This window comes from Anabas testudineus, chromosome 16, assembly GCF_900324465.2.
Source record: "Anabas testudineus chromosome 16, fAnaTes1.2, whole genome shotgun sequence".
Lineage (NCBI taxonomy): Eukaryota > Metazoa > Chordata > Actinopteri > Anabantiformes > Anabantidae > Anabas > Anabas testudineus.
Window position 1 is genome coordinate 24183079 of NC_046625.1, and position 13936 is coordinate 24197014.

The following is a 13936-nucleotide window of genomic DNA, read 5'->3' on the forward strand; positions in this document are numbered from 1 at the left end:
TACTCCTAACATAGTTGTATATTTTACACATTGAAAAGAAATTTAAGGCAAAAAAAAAACAAAAAAAAAACAACAAACAAACGAGACATTACGAATATCTAAATATTTGCAGTGTGGGTGTGTGACATGTTTCACTCACAACACCATTGATGCCATTCTTTCCCACTGGCCCTTTAGGAACAACCACCAAGTAGGTTTCGATGCCTCGCTCTCTTAAGTAGTCACAGCGGTCACCTCCATTCCCTGGCTCCACAGCGAACTCACCATGAAGACACTCCATAGTGCTCTGTGAGATGTGGACTCGACTGGTCGGCACACAAACAGCGTCAAAGGTTAGAAAGGTAATTAGGTAAAAACTAATTTTGTAGATACTATGAAACTGTGAACAATACTTATACTATACCACATTGTCAAATGATTATGACATGAATATGTTATAATGTTGCTATATGAATTTTTCTTGACGAATCACAGCACAAAGCACTAGAGTTCCAAATGACTGTTGTGGAGTTCCAGGCAATCAATCATTCTCACAGTTAGGATGAGTTGTTATGCAACTCAGCCATCATCTGTGTCATTGGTGGCACAAGTCAAGGTATAAATGGGTGTTTAACTGTATGGGGGGCACTGACCTCAACAACCCTCAAGGTATGAACTCAGAACTAAAAAGCCTTTTGGATAAGAGGTTAAAACATCTTTACCTGGATCTGGATGACTGAGAATCTCCACAGCTATGGAGAGGAAATGTATAGTTGTATCCTATAGTACAGGGGTGTCAAACTCAAATTCGCAGGGGGCCAAAATTAAAAACTGGGATGAAGTCGCGGGCCAAACTCAAACTTTATTAAAAAATTAACTGCAATTGTGCATATTTTCCCATCTCTCCAGATATGTAATGTTGAACCTTTTCATATGGAAACAAACTTTAATTTTGCGTAAACATTGAATCTGGAGCAAGCAAGCTAGCTTATTCTTATAAACATTATTTTCAAATTACATTTGAAATAAAACACACATCAGTGGTATTCGTTTCCTTATTTAAATGAATAAAATAAATTATTATGTCTCTATCTGTAGTCTTTCGAGTTCCTTTTTAATAAAAATCTTTTCTCACAGGCCAAACAACAATAATAATAATAATTTACTTAAATAAAAAAAGGAATCTTTCAACTAATAACAGTCCATGCTTTGGAGTAGAAAACGCGCATAAAGACAGCATTCATTCAAGCTCAATTTACTACACTCTGATTTACTCGCTTTCTTAGATGCAAGTGCATCAATGTCTGGGGTTAGGCTCTGAGCTGAGGAAATCCTGAAAGCTTGGGCACAAAGTTGGGCCAGTGTGTCAGGGAGGAAACATTGAAACTGTGCAGCACCCACAGAGTCATACTTTGACTTGAGCGTGTCACTACACTGGAGTTCAAATCTGCATTTCTGGGCTTCAAAGTTGACTAATTGCCGGGTAAGGTCGGTACAGACTACGAGTTTTTTAGCGAACTGTGCACTTGGCCTCTTTCATTTGGCCACTTTTGGGGAGGGTGGCTTAAGTTTGTCCGAGGTGACTGGTTGCATGGATGGTAATGACTGTCAACAGAAAAGGAGGGGGCGCTTACCCGTCTCGACTGACACGCTAACGCACTAAGAAGACATTCTGGAATTTGTAGTATTAGTGATGTGTGCGCTATTTACCTGGGGGGTATGTGCAAGCCTGATATCATTTGACATGATCTCGTGGGCCAAATATAAGTGAGTTTGACACCTCTGCTATAATACATGCACATCACATCTAAGCAAACTACTTGAGCTGATAAGGACGCAGATGTTACTCACTAGATTCGGACACTGTGTGAAATGCAAATAAAAACAGAATGCAATAATTTACAAATTATTTTAAATCTAAAACAGTTTGAAAACATTACAAAGACAAACAATCAATCAACTGTAGAAACTGTCTTCTTTTAATTGTTTGAGAACAGAGAAGATCTGTTATTTTAGATTTGAAAGAGAAATGTTCCCCATGCTTGCTGGGCCTCATTTGTCATATTTTTTATTTTCATAATGAATTAAAGGTTTTCAGTGGGTTGTAGATTTGGATTGCAGGTAGGCCAGTTTAGTACCCGGACTCTTTTACTACTCGGTACATGCTACTGTAGTACATGCAGAAAGTGATTTGGCATTGTATTGCTGAAAAAGACATGTTACACTAAAACCAGTATACAAAGCCTTCAAGTTACCAAATGACATATGCACTAATTCACCCCCATACCATTATGGATGCTGGCTTATGAACTGTGTGAAGGTAAAAACCTGGATGGTCCCGCTCTTTTGTTTTGCTTTGAACAATAGAGTTTTACCTTGTATTTGTTTATACAGTGATAAAGCATGTTCACTGACAGCGGTTTTCAAATGTCTCCTTGAGCTTAGGCAGTAATTTTACCTACAGAAATGTGTAATTTTTTAATGCATTGCTGTCTGAAGATCATGGTCATTAAATATTATTTCTCAGCCTTGCGTACAGAGATTTCTCCAGATTCCTTAAATTTTTTAAAGGTATCATCAGTATTATATATAATGAATTTTTTTTTTTGAGAAAACTTGAGTTGTTGAACTTTGTGTTTTTCTTTGTAGTCTTACTGACCTGACCTGTTGCCAATTAATGTACTAGGTTGTGAGATGTTCCACTCTGTGTTTTTTACACATTACACATTTTTTGTAGTCTTTTGCTGCCCATGTCCCAATGTTTTTGAAAAATGCTACTGGCATCAAATTGCCAAAAAGAAAAAAAATCCCTCATAACTCATTTGATATCTTGTCTTTGTGCTATCTTCAAACAAGTACATGTTTTAAACCATTTGCAAATAAAAAAAATAAAAAATTAAAAATACATTTTCATCATTTTGGACGTGGGGTTGTATTACAGTATATGCCTTGTTGCGCCTTTGCACACATATTTTTGCTGTCTTGGGCGTTTAGATTGTTAATGACTTTCCAACACCTATACTAAACTAAAGTAAGTACCTAACTAGATAGGAGATACAGATGCGGCCAAAAATATTGGTAATATTGGTAGAAAGACAAACATAATAACTTAAAATAACTTGAAACTGACAAAATAAATAATAAATAAACATTTACTAATGAAAATTATGACATTGCTTTTAAGTTATGGTTCAACAGAAGCCTTCTAAAAAAACAAACAACTGAAACTGGCCTGGACAAAAATGATGGTATGATGATGGTGACTATAGGGACATATTGAACTAAAGTGTGTCCTTTATTTAGCATCACAGGTGTCTTCAAACTTGTAATTAGTCAGTCTGACTATTTAAAGAGTGAAAAGTAGTCACTGAGTTGTTTGGTATCATGGTGTGTGCCACACTAAATATGGACCGCGGATAGGAGAGAGTTGTCAGGAAATTAAAAAGAGAAATTATAGACAAACATGGTAAAGGCTGTAAGACATTATGTTCCTGTGACAACAGCAGCATATATTATTAAGAAGTTTAAGGTCCACATCATTGTAGCCACTTCCCTGGATGTGACTGCAAGAGGAAAATTGATGACAAATTAAAGAGACAGATAATACAAATCGTAACCAAACATCCTGGATCTAATCTTCCAAAGAGATTAGAGATTAGATCCAAGATCAAGGTACAACAGTGTTAGCTCACACCACACATCACACCATTAGTAACTGTTTCAGCCAAAGTGGACTTAATAGAAGACAACTGAGGAGGACTCTACTGTTGAGGAAGCAAATCATAAAAAAAACAAAAAAATGCATCATGACAAGACACACCGCTTCTGGGAGAACGTCCTTTGGACAGATGAGACAAAACTGGAACTTTTTTGGAAAGTCACATCAGCTCTATTTTCACAGACTGTGGAACATGTACTGTGGAACATGGAGCAGGCTTAGTTAGGTTCTGGCACTGCTTTGCGGCATCTGGCACAGGGTGTCTTGAATCTAAGCAGGGTTCAATTAAAGCAGAGCAGAGCAAAATGTGCTGCCCCAGTGTCAGAAAGCTTAGTTTTAGTCACAGGTCATGGTCCTCCAACAGGATAATAAAACACACCACTAAAAACACCCAAGAATGGCTAAGAACAAATCATTGGACTACTCTGAAATGGCCTTCTATGAGTCCTGATCTAAATCATGTTGAACATCTGTGGAAAGAGCTGAAACATGCAGTCTGGAGAAGGCATCCTTCTAACCTGAGACAGCTGCAGCTGTTTGCTCATGAGGAGTGGGCCAAAAATAACTGTCAACAGGTGCAGAGGTTTCATTGAGAAATAACATTCTAACATTATATCATTGATTTTTGTGGGTTTTTCATTTTTTTAATGGGAGGGTACCAACAATTTTGTCCAATTCTGTATATAGAAAGAGATTAACATGTTGCTAGACACTAGTGCAACACCTCTGGGAGAAAACAGAAAAGAGGTGGTGGGGATGTTCAACTGTGCCGCATTGAAATGATGTTGATGCGTTGTTAGATTTCCTGCCAAACAACTACTGTTTTATGATTACCAGTGTTGTGGAATGACAATGTGCAGATGACATACAGTCCCACAGCTACAGCTGAGTCAGACCTGATCCCCTCAGGAAACTCCTGGAGTCACTCACAAGGGACTAAAAGGAACATCCTTATGTTGCACACAAGGCCAGACTCTCTGTGCACATTAGGTGGAAGATAGCCTAATGTCCCCCTCATGAGGGTTAATTAAGTAGCCAACATACTTCTCTGAGGTAATGATAATTAAAGTGGTAATTAAATCAGGATTTAATTAGTCCACAGCACTCTAAAAACACTGTTCTTACCCTGGTATCCCACCAGCCTCCATTTTGTTGGCCACAGTGACGTCTGTGGACCAGACATCATACTGCCAGCGTTTCTGACCCAGGACTCCTCCCAGGACTGTGCCACTATGCACTCCAACCCGCATGTCAACGTCTGTCTGGGTCTTCTCTCGGACGTACCTGTGATTGGTTTACACAGTAGCCACAATAAAAAGCAGGACCAGTCATAAATATCTATCTGATAATTCTAGTGTTCCAACCTCCCAACCCTGTCATGACACCACAAATACATTTTCACCCTAAGAGAGACAATGAATGTCAACTAATCTTCAGTTCACTTTATTTTACAGCTGTCAATGTGTATCAACATTATCAAACATCAGAGTGATCTATTTCCACACTGGGGGCAAGGGACTAACTTAGTGGCAGTGTTTACAACAGACAAGCATCATCCTGAGTAATTTCAGATTGATCTCTTAAACCCATTGTCACCGTACTCACGAGATAGCCTCCACCATGGCAAGGCCCATCATGATGGAGCAGGCAGCGTGATCCTCCCTGTAGTCTGGCAGCCCACATATACAGTAGTAGCAGTCTCCCAGGATCTTGATCCTCAGCTGGTGATATTTCTGACATGGTAGATAAGGTTTAGTCATGGGAAAATGGACTGAAGAATGTATACACAGAAACTGGAATATCACCAACCCCATACATTTTCTTCTTTAGAAGTTACAGAGAATGAAGGAATTGGTAGCAAGTTTTCTGACTGATGCCAGATACAATGCCTATAAAAAGTATTCACCCCTTTGGATGCGTCATCCCTTTATTGACATTATAAATCAATCGTGGTCAATAAAAGCTGGCAACATTGACAAAAACATTTCAGAAAAATATCTTATCAATTTCAAAGTGAAAACTGGTTTCTACAAAGTAATGTCAATTAAATAAAAACATGTAAGGTAAAATCACAGCACCACACAGTCGACACCAAGGAAAACTCTTCAGCTCAGTGATCCCACGATGGTGGAATGAGCTACCTAACTCTGCACGCTCAGCCACCTCGCTTGCAATCTTTAAAAAACTGCCCTTGACTTAGATTTTGTTTGCTTGCCTTATTCCTCACTTGTAAGTCGCTTTGGATAAAAGCATCTGCTAAATGACTAAATGTAAATGTAAATGTAAAATGAGTGTTTGCATTAATATTCACCCTCTTTAAAATGACTGACCTAATCCAACAGAGGTGCAGATATTTGGTGCTAGTAGTCCCACAATTAGTGAAATGGGGATCACCTGAGTGCAGTGAATGTGTCTCAAGTGATTGCAGTATAAAGAAACTTGTGTGACTTGTGAAACCTTTGTGTCTGGAAGGTCCAGTCACCGGTTAATCAGTATTCCTTGCTACCATTACACCATGAAGACAAAAGAACACTCCCAGCAACTGAGAGAACAGATCATTAATAAGCACAGGTCAGGGGATGGATACAAAAAAATCTCAAAGGCACTAAACATCCCCTGGTGTTCAGTGAAATCCATCATCAAGAAATTAAAGGAATATAGCACATGTCATCATCTGCCTAGTCCACACAAACTGAGTGACTATGCAAGAAGGAGACTAGTGAGAGAAGCCACTAACACACTGATGACCACTCTAATGGAGTTGCAAGCTTCAGCAACTGGTGGTAGCAGCATCATGCTGTGAGGATGCTTCTCTGGGGATGCTTCAGTTGGCAAGGCAACTAAGGCTTGGGAGATGATTTGTTTTCCAGCAAGAAAATGACCTGAATGAGAATTTACTGACAGCAAGGTCGGTAAAACATTGTACTGGAGTGGCCAAGTCAAAGCCCAGACCTCAATCCAATAGAGAATTTGTAGATGGACTTGAAAAGGGCTGTTTACACCCGACCCATGCAACCTGACAGATCTTGAGCAGTTTTGCAAAGAAGAATGTATGTGCAAGCCTAATTGAGACCTATCTACACAGATTCCAAGCTGTGATTGCAGCCAAAGGTGCATCTATTAAATACTGACCTGAAGGGGGGGAATATTAATGAAAACACTGATTTCACCTTACGTATTTTTTATTTAATTGACATCACTTTGTAGCAAGCACATTGACATTAATGAGGCATTTTTCTGAAATATTTTTGTCAAAGTCACCAACATATATTGACCATGATTGATTTAGAATGTAAATAAAAGGAGGAAACATCCAAGGGGGTGAATACTTTTTAAAGGCACTGTATGTGTTAAAGGTGGAAGGGGCAACTTCATGTTACCTTATACAGAAATTTTGTTCTGTATACAAATATTAAAAATAATATTTGAAGGAAAACAATTTAGCATGACAATAATAGTAGTGTATATTATTGCAACTGAATGCCCTTTCATAGAAATTAGGGTTGTAAATGGGTCAAACTGTTATATTTTTACAACCTTGATGTAATCATGAAAATTCCTACATGCACACAGCTGATGCGTATAAGTAGAAAACTTACTGCAGCCAGTTTGTCGAAGCGAGCAAAGAGTTCATTGAGCAGTTTAACCAATTCCTGAGCGCTACAGGACGATGAAAGCTGGGTGAAGCCTACAATGTCTGCAAACAAAATACTGAGAAAAAACACCAGACAGCAGTGACATAAACTGAACAGAACCCTCCAAGCACCCTATCACTGTTTGAATATTTCTACTAATCTCTGTCAGCCTGTAACTTCAGAGCTGCAGTTTCTTTGTGGGAAGTTATGATACCTGTGTGATGACTGAGGAAGTTAATTTGTCTGCCACCTGGTACTTGAGGATATGAGTAGATCAAATCTGAATCTTGTGTTTCAATGGAAGATTACTGTATGTTTACATTTGAAGTGGGGAATGAGTTTCAGTCATAATACGTTTTTTTGTCAACAAAAACACTGTCAACAAACAAAAAGATAGATTTATGTTCCCTTGGTCTCTTATTATGAACAGCTTTAATAAAGGAACTGATGGCCTGTCAGACCTTGCCTCTAAGAACCCCCTTAGGGATCGATACAGCTAAAAGCACCTTGCTGCATACACAACCACAATATCAACCAGACACCATTCATGTTACATATGTATGAAAGCACAGTGCTACTTGTTCTGGTGGCTAAACTGGTCAGACAGACATGGTACAGCAGCCTGACTGTCAAACATTACCTGACATTTTCGTGTCTGTACATGTACATTGTGTTGAACTGCTGCATCTCTTTCTGACTGGGCTCCTTCTTCATGTCCTGAAGCATCTCATCAGCGATGTGCTTTGGAAGGATGGAGAGTAGCAGACGCTCCTACCGAGGACAAACACACACACACACACACACACACACACACACACACACACACACACACACACACACACACACACACACACACACAGAGTTCCTGACAACAATCTGGGACTAAGTATCTGTAAACTTCTGATCCTCACCGTCTCTATCACTGTCATGATAAAAATGAAGTCAGAATTCAGATTTATTATGACTAATATAGTCTAAAATATTCTCTAATCAATTCTACACTGGTTGGTTACAGAAACATAGTGTTTGGGAAATACATGGACTGACTTTCTTTGTGACAGTGCAATTTTCACAAAGACACGTTATGACTGGGCCTAGATGTTAACACAAGACCAGAAGCAGGGGAAAATTATTTGAAACTTGAAAATATTTGAAATTTTTTTGAAACATCTGGGAGCAGATATAGACATAGACCCTTCTCTAACTGTTTGTCATGTCTGTGCAACATTAGCATTAGCACAGGGCGGGTATTAATTGAAAGGTATATTACAGCTTTTTATCACATCTTGTATTGATGTGGAGATGAGAGGTTGTGTCCATTCAGAGTGAGACTTCTAAGACATTTTCTTGGTGTTTACTGAGCCTCCAAGCATGACTTCCTTGTTCTATTTATGGACTTAATGAATCTTAATAACTGACTGCTGCATAATGTTACACAAAAGCACCAGCCTGTTGCTGGTCATTTACAACATGAACTTTGAGACCTTAAAAGTATTGCAAGGAGGAACAAAAAACATCAGCTGTGTCAACTGAATGCTTTTGTGTTTGCATGTGCACATGCATGCATGACACATAAACAAAACTGAGACATGCTTCTAAAATCATTTAAAATGCTCCAAATCACCACTGAGTGTCTTTGCCTGGGAAATAGGAACAGAGAGAAGTGAGCAATTAGAGGATCTGAAAGGTCAGGGTGTTTAATATAAACTTTAATATAAACTCTGGATCAGAGATGTTGACTAATGGCTATACAAACAAGAGTCTATAAAGCAATTCTCTTTTTACCAGTGTAACCAGTGTAGGAAGGTCAGAACAGGGGACGTGCTCTCTTTTCTTACTAGTGAGGAGACTCATTGCAGGTTGCAGGTCTCTTTAAAGAGATGACATTATTATGCTATAAAAATCATGTAGACAAAGTTTGTCAAATTAAAATGACTGGATTTGTGGCATGTAAACTAATATGAGAGTACAAAGAGCACAGAGAGCTGGTTTCATTTTCAGCAAGTATAAGAACTACCATTTAACTTCAGTTTAGCTGAAGAACCTTTTTGGCCATCCAGTGTTTAGTAATCTCAAAACAATTTAAATAAGACAGAAGAGTGTGAATATTACATTGTGAAAACAGCTGTGTATCATTAATATAGCAGAGACAGAGGAAATACTGAAATTAATTTTCTGCACTGGTTGGTTCTAGTCTTGACTCTAAACAATGAGGTAAAAACTAAATCCCTTTGGTCAACATTCCATTAGAATTGAGAAAAAACATAATATAAGAAAAGTCTGAACTTTAGAGACAGTAGTTACACAAGAGGAACAAACTAGAGTTAGATCAGCAGTAGACTACAGGGAACTGAAAAAAGCTTTGGTAGAAAATGTAGAAATTAGACATGGTACATCAGTGTTTGCAGATAGCATTGTTTAGAGGGTACTGAATGGCCTCGAACTGTCAGTCAGTGAGGCTGCAGTGACCCAGACCCACACAGACAGACAACACTAACATGTCAGACAAAAAGGTGCATATTACACACATATACTTGACCTGTGAATACATTTGTTAAACAGACTTTAACTCTCTCTCACACGCACGCACGCATGCACGCACGCACGCAAGCAAGCACGCAAGCACACACCAGGTACATGGAAAGAAGTGGTGTGGAGAGAAGCATGGCAGCATTCAATATTCTTATCAAAACCAGACTGAGAGGCTAGACTAGCAACAAATGGCTGAGTGGGTTGGTTCTGTGGCTACAACTGACACTGTCTCAGGAGGCTGGTTGCTATAGTAACCAGCAGCGACCAGATGCTCCTTGATTGAATGGCAGGCCTGGTCTCCCAGAAGCTGTGAAGCTGTGCTCCATTAGTATTCTGGACATTTTCATTTTCTTTTACTTGGTTTTATCAGTCCTTCTGTTTTGTCATAACACCTTCACTCTCTACTTTATAATCACCCCATCTGCTTTCTCTCATTTAGTCTTTTTCGTTTCTCCCTTGCTCTGTGTGCATGTTCCATAAATAGTAATAATGGAGAATGTCTAGTGATCACACATGTGAAGAGAGGAGCTGACCACAGACAAACATATCTCATTGAGATTCTCTTAATCCTCTCACCTCTGACCCTCAACCCACTAGTGTTCACTGTTAAACTTTTCAAAGTTATTAAATTAACATAGTTACAGTCAACACAGTTTTAAGTGGTAGTTTGATGAATGTTCACAACTTAAAAATTGAGATAAGACTGAACTTGCTCAACAGTTAATATCAATACACTGCATACAATGTCTATATAATAAGCTTTAGCAAAAGTTCAACATAGAAGATCTTTTACACTGACTCTCTACAGGGATTCCTTACCAAATATATTCTGCTTGCCTACTCTGACAAAAAAAAAATTTCATTCAATTTATTATAACTATCTCTAACCAATAACCCTTTTTCCTTCATTCTGCCTTTCAGACCTGCGCGCATGCAACCTTCCTCCACCCCATCACCTCACCTCTCCCGGCTGACTCCTGACTCCGAAATCTGCCCAGAGCAAGGTGTGCTAAAAAGCTGACTGACTAGTGACTGAGGGACTAGTGAGGGAGGCCACCAAGACATGTGAGTTTCATGCTCCAATAGGCAAAATGGAAGTCAGCAAAAAAATAAACTGGATGTAAATGTTTTTTTTAAATCACATATAAACACATGAATTTTTTTGGTGCTCTGACCTGCTGCTGGCTTTGCTCCTCAAGGTTGAGTTTGACTTCCAGTGACTGTCTTGCTTCCAGAAAGGCCTTCCGATGCTTCCGGTCTGCCATGTAGTATGACATCACACCCACAGTGATGGCACAAACATAGATCACAATGTTGGCCAGTAGCTTTAAAACAGAAGGTAGAATGCAACAGTTAGAGTGCAATATAAAATGAGGACGTGCATAGTAAAGTTACTCTTCACATTTTGTTTTTCCACATGGGCCGAGAATAAAATTTGCTGTTAGACTTAATAGTAAATACCCTGTTAAATATTGTAATTTCAATAAATCTTACCATTTAGCATGTAATGTCTTAGCAGTGGTGTTAAATTCTTTATGCTTTTTGTCATCATCTGATTAGCCAATTGATGGGAAATAATGCTATTAGGATTAGGCTCTTATTAGGTTAGAATAAAAAAGATTACAGATTAGAAGTCAATTCCAAAGCTTGGTATCAGGGTGATCTAAACGTTTGTAAACGTAAAAAAAAATACTTTGGGAACACCAGCAGTAGATTACATTACAACATAAAACAGCATACAATATTTGTAAATGTCATCAAACCACATATGAATAAAATGTTTAAACAAAGAAAACTGACCATTAAAAAAAACAACACTGAATATGCATTTAATACATCTACTGAATCTACTGTTTTTGTTACATGGATGTATTGTTTTTAAATGGTTTTAAATGTAAAAGACACATCCATATAAAAAAAACAGTGGTTTTATTTTTTGTACAAGTCTCTCTGATTTTTTTTGTGAGTGACTGACAGCTAGCCATATCATTTGAAATATGTCTGTTACAGAAATATGTCTGTTACATAAAATGTGTCTAAATAAATGCAGAATTAAATTATGTTTTTGTTTTAATTTAAAACTGAAATATATAGCCTGTGTATTTTCACATTTTAATAGTGCAATTAAAATTAAATTATTACTGATACTTGTGACAGTGCAAGGATATATTTATTTAATGCACATATTGCAGTTTCAAAGTAACATGAATTAATTAAATACAAAAAGACACCTATCATTGACAGTTTATTTGCTTGAATTCTGTATATTTGTGTTGTTGTTGTCGATTGCAGAATGTAATTCTGAAGACCATGTTAATCTATATTTGTTGTTGAGAGCTGCAGGATTGTGTATGCTGGATTCAATCAAAATAAACTACAGTGTGCACTCATGCTAATGAAGCAACACTGTAGATCACTGATGTGTTTTTTAATAGTTTCTGGACACAATAGAGCTCAGGGTTGGCCCATGATAAACACTGCTCAAAAAATTAACACTTTTTAATCAGAGTATAGCATCAAGGCAATTAAATGCCTGAGACATTCATCTGGGCAGGGGTTGTTAATCAGTTTCAACCAATTTTGGTTGGTAACAAGAGGTGCGCTAGAGCGTCTGATGGCCATAAACTACTGAATACTGTTTTGAGTTGCTGCAATGAAATAGGCCACAGCATACCTCCCACCATGTGAACCTTCCTGCATGGAATGCAGCAATCTTACCATTACACTATCCAGCCACTATATCACTGACTTATTCTACTAAATATTTGGAAAAGGAAAAATGCAATGTCATTCTAAAATTCTGACTACTGAACATTTATCTTATTGCTATGGTTTAATCAATGATGAAATATCCTCTATGTGATCAGAATTAGTCACTGTTTAAGAAAAATAAATAGATAAAAAAAACAAATACATCAGTCTGAGTTAGAAATACTGCAAAATGTATAGGAAATACAGTCACTGACAAAGTTTGAAATAATGATTTGTTTTAAATATTTCCAAATATTTCCTCCATTTGCGACATTACAGCCTTGCATACCTTGGGCCTTATGTTTTATATATGCTTGTTATGGTAACACAAAGAGATATTGCTGCAAGTTTCCTGAAGCACCTCCCAAAAGTTGGTTTGGCTTGATTGGAACTTATTATTTACCGTGCGATCAAGCTGCTCCCACAACAGTTCAATAGGATCGAGATCAGGTAATTGTGGTGGTCACTCCTTCTTTCCTAAGCAGTACTTGCATAATTTTAAACTGTGGTTCGGGTCATTGTAAATCGAATCTGGCACCAATCAAGCACCATGAACACAGCATGACCTGCCGCTTTAAAGTGGAGTGATAGCATTTCTTCTTCAAGATCCCTTTTGCCCTGTACAAATCTCCCGTTTTACCACCACCAATGTAGCCACAGATAATGACATTAACTCCACCACTTTTGACACATGGTGGCAAGCATTTGTTCAGCATCTAATTTTGAATCTCATGAATGCTCTTCCTTGTGATACGAAAATGTTAAACTTGGACTCATCTGTCCATAACACTTTTTTTCCCAATCCTTCTCTCTTCAGTGTTTGTGTTCTTCTGCCCATTTAAATCTTACTTTTTTTGGAGTCCACTGTTCACTGTGGATGCTGAAAAGAGTTTTTTTATGGGTGCCCTTTTATGAAGCTGCACGTTAAGGATCTATGACGCCGCCGTTTCTCAAAGTAGACACTCCAATGCATTTGTCCTCTTGTTTAATTGCACACTGGGGCCTTTCACTCCTCTTTACAATCTGGGCTAGTGCTCGTTCAGAATTCATTCAACTTGCAAACCTTCCAAGAATCAATTTTTAAATCAATAGAAGCTGATTCTAAGATTCTAAGAATCAATTTGTTTTCCATGGGCTAGACAGCTACTGTAGAGCCGTATCATTACATCACTGCACCACTAACACTAAACACAACAAGCACTACAATTTCTATGTGCAAGTTTTTTTTCAAAATTTTTCGAGCCTACGCTGACATCCAAACACTGTAAACAGCTGCTGGTCAATATAATCAGTTTGTGCAAATTGATAATGTTAATTTTTT

The 13936-nt window shown here is 38.0% G+C and overlaps 1 protein-coding gene across 1 annotated transcript in view; it reads right to left on the minus strand.

The window, feature by feature from the left end:
• Positions 1 to 13936, minus strand: part of adcy3a (adenylate cyclase 3a) — a 30775-nt gene that overhangs the window by 14194 nt on the left and 2645 nt on the right. Inside the window, exons 3-8 of the mRNA XM_026371932.1 lie at positions 11040 to 11189; positions 7973 to 8103; positions 7297 to 7408; positions 5303 to 5430; positions 4823 to 4981; positions 140 to 305 (exon numbers count right to left, since the gene is read on the minus strand). Coding sequence (XP_026227717.1) covers positions 140 to 305; positions 4823 to 4981; positions 5303 to 5430; positions 7297 to 7408; positions 7973 to 8103; positions 11040 to 11189 — 846 coding nt within the window. The remainder of the gene's footprint in view (positions 1 to 139; positions 306 to 4822; positions 4982 to 5302; positions 5431 to 7296; positions 7409 to 7972; positions 8104 to 11039; positions 11190 to 13936) is intronic.